Source organism: Uranotaenia lowii, unplaced genomic scaffold (genome assembly GCF_029784155.1).
Source record: "Uranotaenia lowii strain MFRU-FL unplaced genomic scaffold, ASM2978415v1 HiC_scaffold_27, whole genome shotgun sequence".
NCBI classification, from domain to species: Eukaryota; Metazoa; Arthropoda; class Insecta; order Diptera; family Culicidae; genus Uranotaenia; species Uranotaenia lowii.
Genome location: NW_026598168.1, coordinates 134,060 through 147,231, shown reverse-complemented (window position 1 = coordinate 147,231; position 13,172 = coordinate 134,060). Strand labels below are relative to the sequence as shown.

Genomic DNA, 13,172 nt, shown 5'->3' with positions numbered 1-13,172 from the left:
ACCAACCGTGCGCTCGTTATTGCTTCGCCAAAACCACCAGCTGCTTCGGAATATTGCTTCACAGGTTCCTCTAGTTGCTGAACGGGCCAGTGCCGTGGCAGTAAACTATTCAGCGATATTGGTAGCAACTCTTATCACCAGCAGCAACGAAGGGCAATCGACCCAAAGGCAACTTAATTGCCAATCACCACACCAGCAACTAAACTTAATTACATGCAATATCATGCAATTCTAAACTCCAACGGTTCACCACCGGACCAAACGCGATTTTTCTCAAAAGCACTTCAGTTGTAAAAACGCACAGTTCGAACTTAAGTTTAGATTTTATTCGCTTAAAATAACTAGGCAATAACGACTTAACTTAAAGGGCAAAATATTTCGTGCTATTGTACGTTCTGAACGGGCTATGGTGTGCGACTCACAAGTCCAGGCACAATCCGATCGGAGTAAACTTCTCCCGCTGCTTGGGCGGTGATGATATTCATCAGTACTGCACTATCAGTACTGATGGGTGATGATGATCTCTCCTGGTCGGTTGTGGGCAATCGATCGCAAACAAACTGCTCGGTGGGAGAGTGGGTTTTGGTAACCAATTGTTCACCATTAGGCGATCGTCACTCCACAATAGGCATATGTAAATTTCTGATCAGTTGGTGGGGGATTGAATTTTGAATGGATGCATCCAGTGGTGCTCAACTACCGAACAATGCATTTTGAAAATTTTTGCCGAAAGCTGAAAACCAGTCACTGTAGAGGCATAATGAGAAACCCCCCGAGGCAGTATGAGCACCATTAATGAAGGCATAATGAGCGTTTTCTGCCGGGGATACTAGCAGCGAATTCGACTCGATGAAGTCAACTGAGTAATAGAGCTACAGCTTGACTTATATCGTCTGACGGTTTGGCCTATTCGTAAGATGTCGGAGAGGTAATCAGTAGGCTCGAGTTCGATTCCTGGTCGAGGTGATTTTTTTTTTCATTTATCATTCATGATCGTGATTGCACTAAACGGTGAGGCGTAGATTTATCAAACAAAGCAATAACAAAATAATCTAGGTCTGTTTGTAGAATTCAAAGAATTAACACATGCTCATACATTATGTTTCTGGTGTTTTGTTTGACGGATGATGCTTTGATGCTATTAGCCGTATAATGTAGCAATAAAAAAAAACAAACATGAATGGTATGTGCAAAAAAAATTCCCTCGAAGAGGAATCGAATTCGAGTCTACTGATTACATCTCCGACACCTTACCAATAGACTAAATCGACAGACGAAACAAGCCAAGCTGTAGCTCTATTATTCAGTTGACTTAATCGAGTTGAATTCGCTGCTAGATTCCCCGGCAGAAAATGCTCATTATGCCTTCATTGATAGTGCTCTGTTCGCCTCTAGTGAACAAATTGAAGTAAAAAAGCTGTTTTAAAATTGATTAATGTGAAAAATCAAGAATTTTATGATGTTGAAAATTGAGAAACAATGTGTAGATCATGTTGCAGTGCGTACATTTCAGATCAAGATGATTTAAAGGTCATAAAAGCTTATTTGGTGGTGCTCAAAAATTATAATATTTTCGTCACTTGAGAACCTTGCTGGTTATTATTTAATATTTCTGTAAAGATGAAAAGGATATTTCTTTTTTGGTGAAAAATTAATACTAGAGGTAAAACGAAACAAATCCTCATGAAAATTTGTTTAAGAAAATACGTACTTATGTAGAAAAAAGGAGTGCTTATTATGCCCGGGGTGCTCGTTATGCCCCCATCTCCCCTATTCTTGACAGATCTTCAGGTTTATGAACATTAAGCTTCAAATTTGTAGTGTACGAGAGCTGGATGAATCTTACAATATAGTTCTGTGCGTATTAATAAACGAAAATTTAGGTATCTATAGGTAAGCGTATAAAAGAAAAAAAAAAGAAAGAAATCGAAATCGGAGTAACCGATGATTCATTCACACATAGAGAAAACTTTCGATGTTATCGGCATCTCAATCGCACTCTGAAGTGTTCGAAAGTCAAACTGAGCATAAATTCATCTTGAATGGGATTCATAATGTGTGAGCAGGACGAATATGAATGACTTCAGATCAACGATGCGAAGGTGTAAATGAAAAGCATGTTGTTGGAATTGATGAGCGCAACGGAAACATTTCATAGCCTCATTCAGTTAACGAATTTTGGGAACAACAGTCGAGCGTCTTTCGGGAAGAAACAATCGAGCGTCTACTCGAAAAAAATATTACAAAGTCACTACAAAATTGTTTCTAAGACAATTTATCAATCAATCCAATATATCTTTGGAGGTGGTACAGTGCTTTATTCTATGATCAATGGTGTCATCTAAACAACTCTAAACAAATTTAAACCTCTATGGAAGTACAGTAGATAGAGTTGATCTCGGGTTGTTTTAAATATCATTTCACGCCAGGGATATTTTCCGATCGATGACTTCATTTCTGTGAGATGTTTGTAACTAGGGGGGATAATTTGTGCCAGATACCGAACTTTTGCAAGAATAAATGAGTTCTTGAACCATAGGGGAGAATGAGGATACTTGATCCCTGGGGATACTTGATTCCTTAGCTATATCTCGAAACTGGAATGTCTTACAAAGATCAAATGTTCTAGAAAAATGTGCCAAAATGAGCAAAATAACAATGCTTGTAGTTTAAAATTTTTTAACAAAATAATTGTTTGAGTAATTGAACTTTGTTTGAAAAATTTCACAAAATGTAACTTGAAGATCTTTTTTCATCACTTTAAAATGTTCCTTACATGGGAAAATTATGAAAAAAATATTTGTACCAATGTATCAATCGTTCGAGCGTAAAATGAACTTCATAATGCCATATTTTCAAAGCAATGAAAAACTCTCAACTTTTTTCAGAAAAAGTTTTCTAAAATGTTGATTATGGGTACAATTGATCCCCTAGAGTTGGGTACAATTGATCCCCCTTCCAAATGGCATATTCTTCTTCTGAATTGATCGTTATGATTGCTGATTACGAAATTACTAATATTTAGCCAAAAACTAATACTTATCAAACAATTGTCTGAAGAAACGAGCAAAAATAATTAATTTTCTCTAAATTATAAAAAATAGCGCCTTTAAGTATGCAATGTAATTAGCGTTGAGACAAAGTTATAGAATTTTCTTCTTATGTCTGCTATAAATTGTGAAATGAGAACAAACATGACCAAAATAGTCAATTAACATTCTATCTTGGGGTTTTGTTTGATTTTTATACAAGGATTAGGGCTTCCTGAATAAAAGATCAAGTCTCCTTCAATAGGGGATCAAGTCTCCCCTAACTTCAGAAAAATCGCAATTTTTTTACTCCCACGAAAATGGTTCTAGTTCATCAACGGGTTCAAGTATCATTCTAATTTTTGGAGCATAGAAACTTGAAGTTACAAGCTGTCATAAAATGTCAAAGACGGCGAATTGCTAAATTTTTCTAAAAAGATATGGTGAAAATAAGAAAAAGGGATCAAGTATCCCCACTCTCCCCTACTGATTTCAATAGATTCATTTTAAGGCTACCGTGTTGATAAAGTCGATGGGTCATGTTTTCATATATCTTATTTAACATGACTTATCAGTATTAATTTCGATATTGGCAAAAGCGGTGAAAGAGTTAATGGTTTGAAGATGTTGAGATCATCCGCGTACGCGATTATCTTCAGACCTTTATCATACCCTATATACAGTCGTATATTTTACTAATCGATGGCTCTACATAAACAACAAACAGCAACATGCTTAAAGGGCGATACGGTCAAAATTTGGTCAAGGGAAAACGCGTGTAAATCGGTGAAATCGTTTATTAAAAAAATCAAATTAAATTTCTTATTCAAGTTTAATAAGTATAAAATTCAGGAAAAATATTCAGTTAGGCTTTCGCTTTTCCAAATCCGAATTGCCGGGCCTTACGCTTAACCCCTGCCATCAGATTTTGTACAGCCACCTTGTCCACCTTCTTCGCCGCAGAAAGCCAGTTTGCCTTGAACTGCTGCTCGTGCTTAGCATTTTTTTTTTGGTCTTCTTTAGGTTCCGCTTGACAATAGCCCAGTATTTCTCAATTGGGCGGAGCTCTGGCGTGTTGAGAGGGTTCTTGTCCTTGGGAACCACCTGGACGTTGTTGGCGGCGTACCACTCCATGGCCTTTTTACCGTAGTAGCAAGATGCCAAATCCAGCCAAAACAGTACGACCGTGTTTCTTCAGGAAAGGCAGCAGACGTTTATTCAAACACTCTTTCACGTAAATTTCTTGGTTGGCAGTCCCGGAAGCTATGAAAATGCTGCTTTTCAAACCACAGGTACAGATGGCTTGCCAAACCAGATATTTCTTCGCGAACTTTGACGGTTTCATGTGCTTGAAAATATTTGCGTCCTTTCCCCTTCCTTTTGCCGTATAAAACTCCTGTCCCGGAAGATGCTTGTAGTCGGCTTTGACGTAGGTTTCGTCGTCCATTACCACGCAGTCAAACTTTGTCAGCATCGTCGTGTACAGCCTCCGGGATTGCGCTTTGGCCGTCGTATTTTGTTTATCATCGCGATTTGGAGTCACTACCTTCTTGTAAGTCGATAGTCCGGCTTATTTTTTGGTATGATGCACGGTTGTAGACGATACACCCAGCTTATTTGCGGCATCTCGGAGAGAAAGGTTACGGTTTCGCTTGAAACTACCGGCAACTCTCTTTGTCGTCTCAGTGGCTTCCGGTTTTCGATTTCCCCCGATCAAGACTTCCTGGCTGTCGACAAACGTTCCCCAAACACTTTAATTACATTTGTAATGGTTGATTTGGCAACTTTTAGCGATTTTGTCAGCTTTGCGTGCGAGTAGCTCGGATTTTCGCGATGCGCGAGCAAAATTTTGATACGCCGCTCTTCTTTCTTGGACGGCATTTTGACAACTGAAGAGTGAATTCAAAAATCGAAATAGGAGCAACATTCTACGCACACACACCTTCAAAATGAGGGGTGTTCAGGTTTTTTAAATGCAAAATTGAAAGAAATACGTCAAGTTGATATTGACCAAATTTTGACCGTATCACCCTTTAAGGAGCATCCTTGTCTTACTGAGGATTTGATCCAAAACTGTAAATGATAAGATATTGGAATAGAGACAGGTTCTGCATGCCCATATCAAGGCAGGTTAAATGCCTTTATCAAGAAAAATAGATCATTCTTATATTTTTTTTATTTTTTATCCTTTAAACATCAAATCTACGCTCAAATCACGATCTTACATCGAAAAAATAAGAACTTCATACTGATCCGATAAAAATACGATATGGACAAAATATTACCATGAAATATGGCCATATGGCATACCCAACTATGTTTCATGCACAAGAACTAGTGATGTAAAAAGTTTAACCAAAATTTCAGCCTTGACGTATGCTTGACATCCGTTTCTACCATTTTCAATTAAATAAAATCAAAATATAGCAAGTGTTAATGAAATATTGCTAAAAATATAAATATGCACATTTAGCCTGCCAGTTTCGGAAATCGGCTATTTTGACTTCTTTTATTATAAAATTATTTTCACAAAAACTGTAAGGGATTTGAACAGAAAAATTGCTCTAACGTATATAAACAGATGTCCGCTCATGTGTTTATAGTTTTCAGACTCCTATCTATATGGAAGAAAATGAGTGCTTTCCTTAATATGCGCATATAGCCCGCCTCTCCTCTACCCTGGATCTATAATATATGGTGAAACTGGAACCATCTTGTTGTATAAATCTTTTGTTCTGGAAATCAGAGATTTAATTCTAGCTGTAAATTTTTTGGGAAGAATGATGGTTCCCTGTACATAGCCATTAAACAAAGCGTGCATTTCAAATTTAATTGAATCAAAATTCATCAAATAAAACTCATTTTTCAAGCTGGCAGGGCCTGAAGATTTTTTCTATGAAGCTTTTTTCAATACAGCCATTATCTCATCTTCAGTTTTTGATGTTAAGAGATTGATTTGTTGTTTTTGGGTACTCCATTTAAAATGTACCGTAAACTGGGGGAACTTTGATCACTTTTTTCATTAATTTTTGAATATTTTGGAAGGGGTTGCTTTTTCGTAACACTCAAAAGCTTTAAAACACTTACTGGAGTGAGGAGTATTAAACATGATCATTGATTGCAGTTAATTCAAACGACATTAGTGGTAATAATTAAATGTTTGTTAAAAAACCAGACTTCGAATTTCGGGATAACTTTGATCACTATGGTTTTTACATATCTCAACATCTTCAAATTTATTGTTTTGATGCCATTAAGCAAAGAAGGCTCAAAACATCAATAACGGTATTTTTTTGTTTGGACGCGGATGAATTTTTCAACGTTTTCATTAAAAATCAAATATACTCAAAAGATGAGCAACTTTGCTGCATACATTTAGGGGCAAAAATTATAAACATTTTTCAATACTTTTTGGCCTCAAAAACTAATGAAATTTTACCTTCATACTATTCCCTAAGTCCTCGCACTGTTGCCATGTTCTTGTTTTCTTCAAACTTAATCATTTAATAGGGTTTTCAGCCATTTTTTCTATACGGGATTTTTCATGGAATATGACCGTTTTTTTTCAACATCCAAAAATAATCACCAAATGACCATAAAAATAACACTTAAAGTAAACCTAAACCAAGAAAAAAGCTTAAATTTCACTTTAAACAACCCATTTGCTCCTACATGCTTAAATTTGATCAGAAGAGATGTTTGTTTATAAGCCTTTAAAAAACCAGATATTTTAAGATTTTTCAATTACATTTCAAGTAACATTAAAAATCTTCTAATAAAAACCAAATATAGCTTATTTGTAGCTCAATTTATAAACTTTCACACGTTGTAATCAGTTTTCAGATATTTTAACTGTATACTTAGTAAATGATGATTATCTGCAAAAAAATTCATGTTGATCAAAGTTACACCGCTGATCAAAGTTCCCCCAGTTTACGGTACCTATATATGTGATGTGAGATGTATATGGGTTTGAAAGTATTAGAAAAATAATTAAAAATGAAACGTTTCAAGGCAGAAACATAAAATATCATCACTCCATTTTCAACAATGTTAAATTTGGAATTATTCGGATATTTGTTGGATACTGATTACACCTGGAAGATGTTGACTCTTTCATCCGCTTGTAACGAATTATTCATTTAGTTCCGACTAAGGTAGTTTAATCTGTTCTGTTCTTATGCCAAAAGTCGAGATTTAACTAAACAGACTTCTTCCGAAACATCCCTTCCTAATTGCTGAAGAACGGCTAGATAATCAAGCTCACCGTATGAAGCAGTTTTTGACATCTGCACATTTGATTGTAAATCTGAGACTTTTTTTTATTAAAACTTCTGCATTTCGTTTTGTGAGCTTAATTCCACCAAGAATAAAGATCAATTCCATCAATATTACGTTCTTTTAACCTTCCCAGCGATGAGCTTTGTTCTCTCCCGGTATGCCTTACAAATATCAAATATTCTAGGAAAATGTGCCAAATAGAATAAAACAACAATGCTGTTATCTCAACAAATAAAAAAAATCATCGAGTTATTGATCCTCGTTCGAAAAATTTAAGAAAATGTGATTTGAAGGTATTTTTTCATCATTTTAAAATGTTTCTCACATGAAAAAATAATAATGAAAACATTTATTCCATAATGTCAATTGTTAGAGTATAATATGAACTTCATAACGCTATATTTTCAAGGCAATAGTACAATCTCAATTATTTTAAGAAGAAGTTTTCCAAAATGTATGTTATGGGTTTAATTGATCCCTAGAGTCCTAAAACATAAATTTTCCTTTTGAATGGATCGTGATCATTGATTATCATGAAATTACTGATAAACTAATGCTTATCCTGTAAATATCTGTTAAAAGGACTAAAAATTCTTTATTTAGGTAAAAACGAGAAAATTGCGCCTTAAAGTATGCAATGACTCTAGGGTAGTAGACAACTTACTGTGAAACTAATGGCGTATTTTTTTTTGATTCCGGATTTGGCTCTAGAACCGTCAGAATAAAAAAACGAGTTTCGGGTTTCGAGTTATTCCATACGTAGGTGTGCGTGAGAACGAGCGCAATGTTTACATGCAGCTGTCATTTTGTTCTCCCTTCTGGATTTCTTCATTCGGTTCTTCACATCCGGATTGCCTTTTTTCGTGTCCGGATTGCACTGGACAGCAGATAGTACGATTTTGCTTGGCTGAGAGGTTCAAAATCGCGGCAATAATCATTTTCCCGTTCATTATTTCAACTGTTTTGCTATCAGCCAAAAACAGCTGTTTAATGTTTTGACAACAATGTTGAGAGTATTGGTGAACTTCTCGCAAAACTGACTTTCTTCTCAGGGCGACTCCGTCCGTTTTTCGAGCGAACCTAGGTTGCCTCTCGAGCAATAAATGAGCACGATGACAGCAGTTAGAGCGAACCTAGGTTGCCTCTAGTTTGCCTCCAGGTGAAAAAAAATACGGTATAATATGGCAAAAAAATAGTCAACCAACCTTTTATCTTCGGATTTTTCTATATTTTGCCAGGGCACCCTGAATTAAGGGGGGGGGGGGGGGGTAGGGTCTAACGGGTATAAAAAAACACAATTTTCACGATTTTTTCCTAAAACTATCGTTCAAACAAATGTATTCAAATTTTTTGCATTATACAAAGTATTGTTAAAAGAACATTTAGTAATTTTTTCGTAGAAAAATATGCCTTTTAGAAAACAGGATTTGCGGTGGACACTGTATCTCAGCACAGAATCATCTGAAGTCAAAAAATCAGAGCAAAATGTTTTTAAAAGATGTTTTTCTGGACCCCAACGTTTTTATTTAACTTAAAAAAGTTTTTATGAAATTTTTGTGGCTGTTTGAAGTAAAAACTACGATTTTTCACGAAAAAAAAATCCGCCATTTTCACCTGTAAAATTTCCCCAAAGTAAAAAAAAACAAAAAAGAAAAACGTTGGGATCTGGTATTCTGTATGTAGAAAATATGTTCAAAATTTGAAGTGAATCGGATAAGTAGTTTTCAAATGACGATGTCCACGGACGCGTTTGAAGTTTCTGCTCTTGCTTTCTTGCAGAATAGGATAGGATGAGATAAAGGCCTATAATTTCTACAGTTTTGGTTCAATTGCCTTGAAAATTTGACGCAACATTCTTGAAATGTTTTACAATAAGAAAATAAAAAATAAAAAAATCGATTTTTGGAGAGTGTTAGACCCTACGCCCCCCCCCCCCTCCCTCCCTCTTAAGGATCAACTCTCCTTTAGTAAAGGATTAAGTCTCCTGTAACTTAAAAACTATCACATTTTTTTTTGTCTCACGGAAAAGCTTTTGGTTCATCTACTATTTCATGTATCTTTCTTATTTTTGGAGCATAGAATCTTGTAATTAAACGCTGTCCGAAAATGCTTAATATGGCTGCTAAATTTTCCCAAAAAGATATGATGAAAATAAGAAAATGGGATCAAGTACCCTCACTTAATAAGGGTTAAGTATGTTAGATTAACATTCAGATTAAAGTTTCAAAATAATTTTCGTCTATTCATACAGGTAAGTACACATCTTAACATCGAAATTTTGTTTCTTTTGGATCAATCTGATTTTGAAATGAAGTACTCACCTTGCAAAATATAGTTTTATTTTTTTATCTGTCCTTGAAACATAATTCACTGCTCAAATTTTCACAATTGTTATAATCTAAGAACTGTACTCGAAAAAAATGCAACACATTTATTTGTGAAAAACTGTTGGACGGATGGATGTAAGTTGATGAAATCGTTAGTGATACTTTCTTATAATGCAATGTTTACATGTGCATAATTTGGTAACAATTTGTCGAGTAGTTTTTTTAGATAGCATCTAATAAATAAGTTTATTGACCAAAACGTTTGGGCAACATCTGCGCAATCTATATGGCACACTATGAACTACAATTTTTCTACGTTAAGAATTTTTTTGTTGACGTTTTTCATTTCATGAAGCTTGAGCTTCGAAATAACTCAAATATTTCTATTTTATCGAAGTTATGGCTTGTTTAACTTTTTTGTCTTTTCATAACTCTATCCCAGCTTTTGCAAAACGGAACCTTTCCAGATCCAATCAAAATAGGATATGAATCAAAAAATGTTTGTTGAACAATATTAAATAGGTTTATTTTTAATGCATTGAATTCACAAACCCTTTTAATTATTTTATTTTATAAGAGATCAAAGTAATTCACGATCTTTGAGAAAGTTGACTATTGAATTGAAACCTTTATTTTCAATATCCGTTTTGATATTCTTTAGTTTGCCAAAAATGCGCAAGAAATTTTAAACTGAAAATTGAGCCTATAAATCCGTTATACCTGTAAATCATTTCAATTTTGTTGCCTTACTATTGAGTGCATGAGAATTTGAATCATATAAAAATGAATTTGATAACGTAACAAAAAGAAACATTGCAACGGCACACATTATAAAAACCATAGGGGAGAATGAGAATACTTGATTCCTTCGCTATATTTCGAGTCGGCAATGTCTTACCGATATCCAATATTGTAGGAAAATGTGCCAAAAGAAAAAAAAAACATCCATGCTGAGTTAATTTGAGGATTTTTTTTTTATTCCGAGTTATTGACATTGTTTGTAGAACCAAGCCAATTGTAATTTGAAGATCTTTTTTTATTACTTCAAAATGTCTCCCACATGAAAAAACTATATTAAAAATATGTATGTTTTCCAGTATGTAAATCGTTAGATTTTAATATGAAGCAAATGTAAACTCTCATTTTTTTTAAGAAAACAGTTTTCCAAAAAATTATGTTTTTCCTCTAAATGGATCGTGATCATTGGTTATCACGGAAATACAGATATTTGTCCAATAACTAATGTTTATCCAGTAATGACCTGTTAAAATGGACTCAAAATACTGTATTCATCTAAAATTCTCGAGTAATCAAACCAACAATAAGCGCCTAGTTAAACGTTAGTAATAGATTCGACCCAATTTACAACTGCCAATGGCACCATTGGCCGATCTACAATTTTCACCCAACAGCCGGGTCACTTTTTCACGAGTCCATTAACGCAAACCGACAACATGCTGTTTGGCGAGTCGCTCCAAAACTCCATCCTTCGAGGCGTATAATGAGAACACAATCAAGCGACTCAGAAGCTTCACCATTCCGAAGAAAAATGCACGACGCGACGTTTCACTTTCCCCATCGGACGCACAAATTGTAACAGATTTTCTGGGAAATAGAAAAAAAAACCGGAATAAAAGTGTCGATTTGCCTTCATTCTTGTCGGTACTTGGCTGGCTCCCCAATTCAGAAAGCTTTCAGACACAGAATAATGCTATAAAGTATCGGGCCGACTCACAGCACAGCTGCTGGGAGTGTCATTAGCGAACGTGGAAAAAATGGCACTGCATAACTTCAGGCGTTTATTAAATCAAGCTTATGATGGAATGGCCTAGTTTACGCAGGAAAGTTTTGATTTCATAAGTGGGTACGGAATCGAAGAAGGCAAAAAATCAAAGCCTCATTAGCATCTATTTTTTAGACAAATTCTTCCGATGCTCATCAAAACGGAATTCTTAGAAATTGATAAAGAAATGAATCTGGATTTTGAAATAATTTTTAAGGAATCGGGGAAAGTTTTTATTGGAATTACTAGCTGTCCCCATACGAACTCCGTTTCGCTTTCAACTTGGAATATGTTATGAACAGTTTGTATGAAAGTCAATAGCCAAATATTTTCCAGATGCATTTCCGAATTAATTGTTAAGTTATAATTGCAAAAATATTGAACGAACACCTCTTCTGTCGTCTGCTACTTCATTAGAAATCAGGAATTGATTGTCCGTGCCAAAAAAAAACCCGTCTAAAAATTTCGAGTCGATCGTCGCATAACAACGCAATTATTGCCAAAAAGTTAAACTTCTTTTGGTGGCTTCTTATACAATCTTTGATATCTGAAGTCGATTGTCCGTCTCTGAAAACTACCGTGTGCAAATTTTCATCCCAATCCGATGTATAATAATGACGATATTTCAAATATTGTAAGGTTAATATGGACGACCCCATTGCCGGCCCCTTACGCTGAATTCAATACCTGAAATCGATTCATCGTCCCTCAAAACTATCGTGTACCAATTTCTTTTAAATAGGTGTATAATAACGACAATATCGCAAAATCAGTGAATAGTAAATATGAACGACCTCTTAGACCGACCCCTGACTTTAATTTGGATAAGTGAATTCAATTGTTTGTCCCAAATAACCCCTATCGGCCAATTTACAACCCAATCCGATGTATAAAAACGGCAAGATGACTAAGACATTGAAAACTTAATAGTGACAAACATCATTTCTTAGGAAGCTTGAATAGATTTGGCCTAATAGTTTTATCTTCAAAACATTTAACTGCTTTTTTATCTTTTCTATCCCTTATTTAATGAAAATATCTGTTGAAGATTATCCCACTTTTCAATATGGATGATTTTGTTAAGCATGTTGAAAACTCACTTTGCATGGAGATGAACCAGCTGAAAGCTGAAAATCTCTAGAATAAAGACATTTAAAAAAAAACTTTGCATGTTTTCAACTGCATAAACTCTGAATCTGATTTTTTTTTCTTATGAGGAATTCCAAAAATATGAAAATGGTTGACCCCCAAAGCCCCCCAGCGGCGGCAAAGAGTACTTTGAAAGCCACTACTATTCTAGTCAATATATTCTTAACAGGATAGTTGTATTTTTCAATCAAAATGTAGTCTTAAAATTGTATCCAAATATCTCGTACCGGTAGCATGTGCTTTGAACAGTAGAAGGTACAAAAAACACCCGCCAAAATTTTCACTTTCAAATTTTTAATGCTCAGCAAGCTTTGATTTGCTATCCAGTACATGTGAGCTCTGGATGGTCGTTTCTAATAGCCTGCCCATAGTGATGGTGAAAATAATCCCGCCAACAAAACGAACGGAAACGAACGTCGGTCCACAAAATGGGTGCCATGACTTTTGGTTCGGGGGAATAAAACCGTTGTTGTATGGACGACCGCCTTCAAAAGGGGTCATCCGAAAATCTAAAAACATTTTTCATCATTCCTGGCCCTAATGAGCACCCATGCCAAATTTCAGCTCTCTAGCTCTTAAGGCAGCTGAGCCTATTGAAGACAA

At 35.3% G+C, this 13,172-nt stretch overlaps 1 protein-coding gene across 1 annotated transcript in view; it reads right to left on the bottom strand.

Annotated features, from left to right (window-relative positions):
• Positions 1-404: 404 nt before the first annotated feature.
• The window catches only part of LOC129759772 (uncharacterized), a 25,180-nt gene continuing 12,412 nt past the window's right edge, over positions 405-13,172 (bottom strand). The window contains exon 6 of the mRNA XM_055757294.1: positions 405-560. Coding sequence (XP_055613269.1) covers positions 405-560 — 156 coding nt within the window. The remainder of the gene's footprint in view (positions 561-13,172) is intronic.